Consider the following 2,470-nt stretch of genomic DNA (forward strand, 5'->3'; position numbering starts at 1 on the left):
CCACGTGGGACAAGATGGTGTCTTCGACCGAGGTGAACTTCAACCTGCAGGCTCTCCTGGAGCAGCTCAGCCAGGATGAGCTGAGCAAGTTCAAGTCTCTGCTCAGGACAGTCTCCCTGGGAAATGAAGTCCAGAAGATCCCCCAGAATGAGGTAGACGAGGCGGATGGGAAGCAACTGGCAGAAATCCTCATCAGCCATTGTCACAGCTACTGGACGGAGTTGGCAACCATCCAGGTCTTTGAAAAGATGCACCGAGTGGATCTGTCTGAGAGAGCAAAGGACGAACTCAGAGGTGAGCAGAATCAGTCCACACTGTGTCCTAGGAGGAAGCAGACGACCTCTCCAGGACTTTCAGAAGGCCAGGCGCACTGGCTCACGCCTGTCATCCCAGCACTTTGGGAGGCCGACTTGGGTGGATCACCTGAGGTCAGGAGTTTGAAACCAGCCTGACCAACATGGTGAAATCGCATCTCTACTAAAAATATAAAAATTAGCCGAGCGTGGTGGCAGACACGTGTAATCAATCCCAGCTACTCGGGAGGCTGAGGCAGGAGAATCCCTTGAACCCAGGAGGTGGAGGTTGCCGTGAACTGAGATCACGCCACTGCACTGCAGCCTGGGCAACGAGCAAAACTCGGTCTCAAAAAAGAAATGGCATTGAGGCTAGAGAGGGATGGCTTGTTCTGAACACAGGTGCTAGATCTTCATCAACTCTGGTGTCTGTCCTGGTCCTTATTTTCAACCTGTTTCTATCCCTTTCAGGGATCGTACCGTTGGCCTGACATATCTGTGGATTTAACCAATCCCAGATCAAAAATAATGGGGGCAAAGACAAGTAAAAATTACAGTAAAATGCACATGAACTGTGGTCATTTCTCTCTTGAGAGAGGATCTTGCTCTGTCACCCAGGCTGGGGGGTACAGTGGCATGATCTCGGCTCACTGCAGCCTCTACCTCCTGGGTTCAAGCGATTCTCCTGCCTCAGCCTCCCGAGTAGCCAGAATTACAGGCACGTCCCACCATGCCTGGCTGATTTTATTTGTGTTTTAAATACAGATGGGGTTTCACCATGTTAGCCGGGATGGTCTCTGTCCTGACCTCGTGATCTGCCCGCTTTGGCCTCCCAAAATGTTGAGATTACAGGCGTGAGCCACTGCACCCAGCCAGCTAGTGCATTTAAAACAACTCTACTTTCTACCCCACAACTTTATTTTACACTTTTTGTTTGTTTGAGACGAGTCTCACTCTGTCGTGCAGGATGGAGTGAGGTGGCGCAATCTCAGTTCATCCGCCTCCCGGGTTCAAGCGATTCTCCTGCATCAGCCTCCTGAGTAGCTGGGATTATACAGGCACCTGCCACTGTGCCTGGCTAAATTTTATATTTTAATAGAGACGGGATTTCACTATGTTGGACAGGCTGGTCTTGAACTCCTGATTGCGTGATCAAACCGCCTCGGTCTCCCAATGTGTTGGAATTACAGGCGTGAGCCGCCACCTGGCTATACTGTTTTTTGAAACGGGGTCTCACTTTGTGGCTCAGGCTGAAGTACGGTGGGGCAATCATAGCTCATTGCAGCCTCGACCTCCCAGACTTGAGCAATCCTGCCACTATAGCCTCCCACCACACCTCGCTGATCTTTGTATTTTTTTGTAGAGACAGGGTTTCACCATGTTGCCGAGGCTGGTCTGAAACTCCTGTGGGCTCAGCTGATCCTCCTGACTTGGCTTCCCAAAGTCCTGGGATCAGAAACATGAGCCACAGTGCCTGGCCAGTGCAGCTTTATTTACAGTTACCAAGATAGAGGCAGTCTAAGTGACCACCACTGGATGAATGGAAAATGTGGTGCCTGTTGGGTACACTGCCTACTGCCTGGGTTACGAGATTATTGGGACCCCAAGCCTCAAAAAGGAAACATAGTAGGCTGGGCACGGTGGCTCACACCTGTAATCCCATCACTTTAGGAGACCAAGGCGGGTGGATCACTTGAGGCCAGGAGTTTGAGACCAGCCTGGCCAACGTGGTGAAACCCTGTCTCTACTAAAAATACAAAAAAGTTATCCAGGCGTGGTGGTGGGCGCCTGTAGTCCCAGCTACTTGGGAGGCTGAGGCAAGAGGATCGCTGGAACCAGGGAGTTGGAGGTTGCAGTGAGCTGAGATTGCACCATTTCACTCCAGCCTGGGTGACGGAGCGAGACTCCCTCTCAAAAAAAAAAAAAAAAAAAAATTGGTATTAGTTACACAATGGAATACTCTTCAACCTTAAGGAAATCCTCTCTTCTTTAAAAATTGCCAGTTTTATTTCAGTTGGAGATCACTTCTTAGCATAGTATTTCCTATCTTTAATGGATGGGTGAGGGTTTTTGTTTTTTTTTTTTTTTTTTGAGACGAAGTTTCACTCTTAGCGCCCAGGCTAGAGTAGAATGGCACGGTCTCGGCTCACTGCGACCTCCGTCTCCCGGGAGGGAGC

The 2,470-nt window shown here is 50.0% G+C and overlaps 1 protein-coding gene across 1 annotated transcript in view; it reads left to right on the forward strand.

Moving 5' to 3' along the window:
* The window catches only part of NLRP2 (NLR family, pyrin domain containing 2), a 43,680-nt gene continuing 41,210 nt past the window's right edge, over positions 1–2,470 (forward strand). The window contains exon 1 of the mRNA XM_011997014.1: positions 1–294. Within this exon, the coding sequence (XP_011852404.1) occupies positions 15–294 (280 nt within the window). The 5' untranslated portion in view covers positions 1–14. The remainder of the gene's footprint in view (positions 295–2,470) is intronic.

Source organism: Mandrillus leucophaeus, unplaced genomic scaffold (genome assembly GCF_000951045.1).
Source record: "Mandrillus leucophaeus isolate KB7577 unplaced genomic scaffold, Mleu.le_1.0 Scaffold53, whole genome shotgun sequence".
Classification (NCBI taxonomy): Eukaryota; Metazoa; Chordata; class Mammalia; order Primates; family Cercopithecidae; genus Mandrillus; species Mandrillus leucophaeus.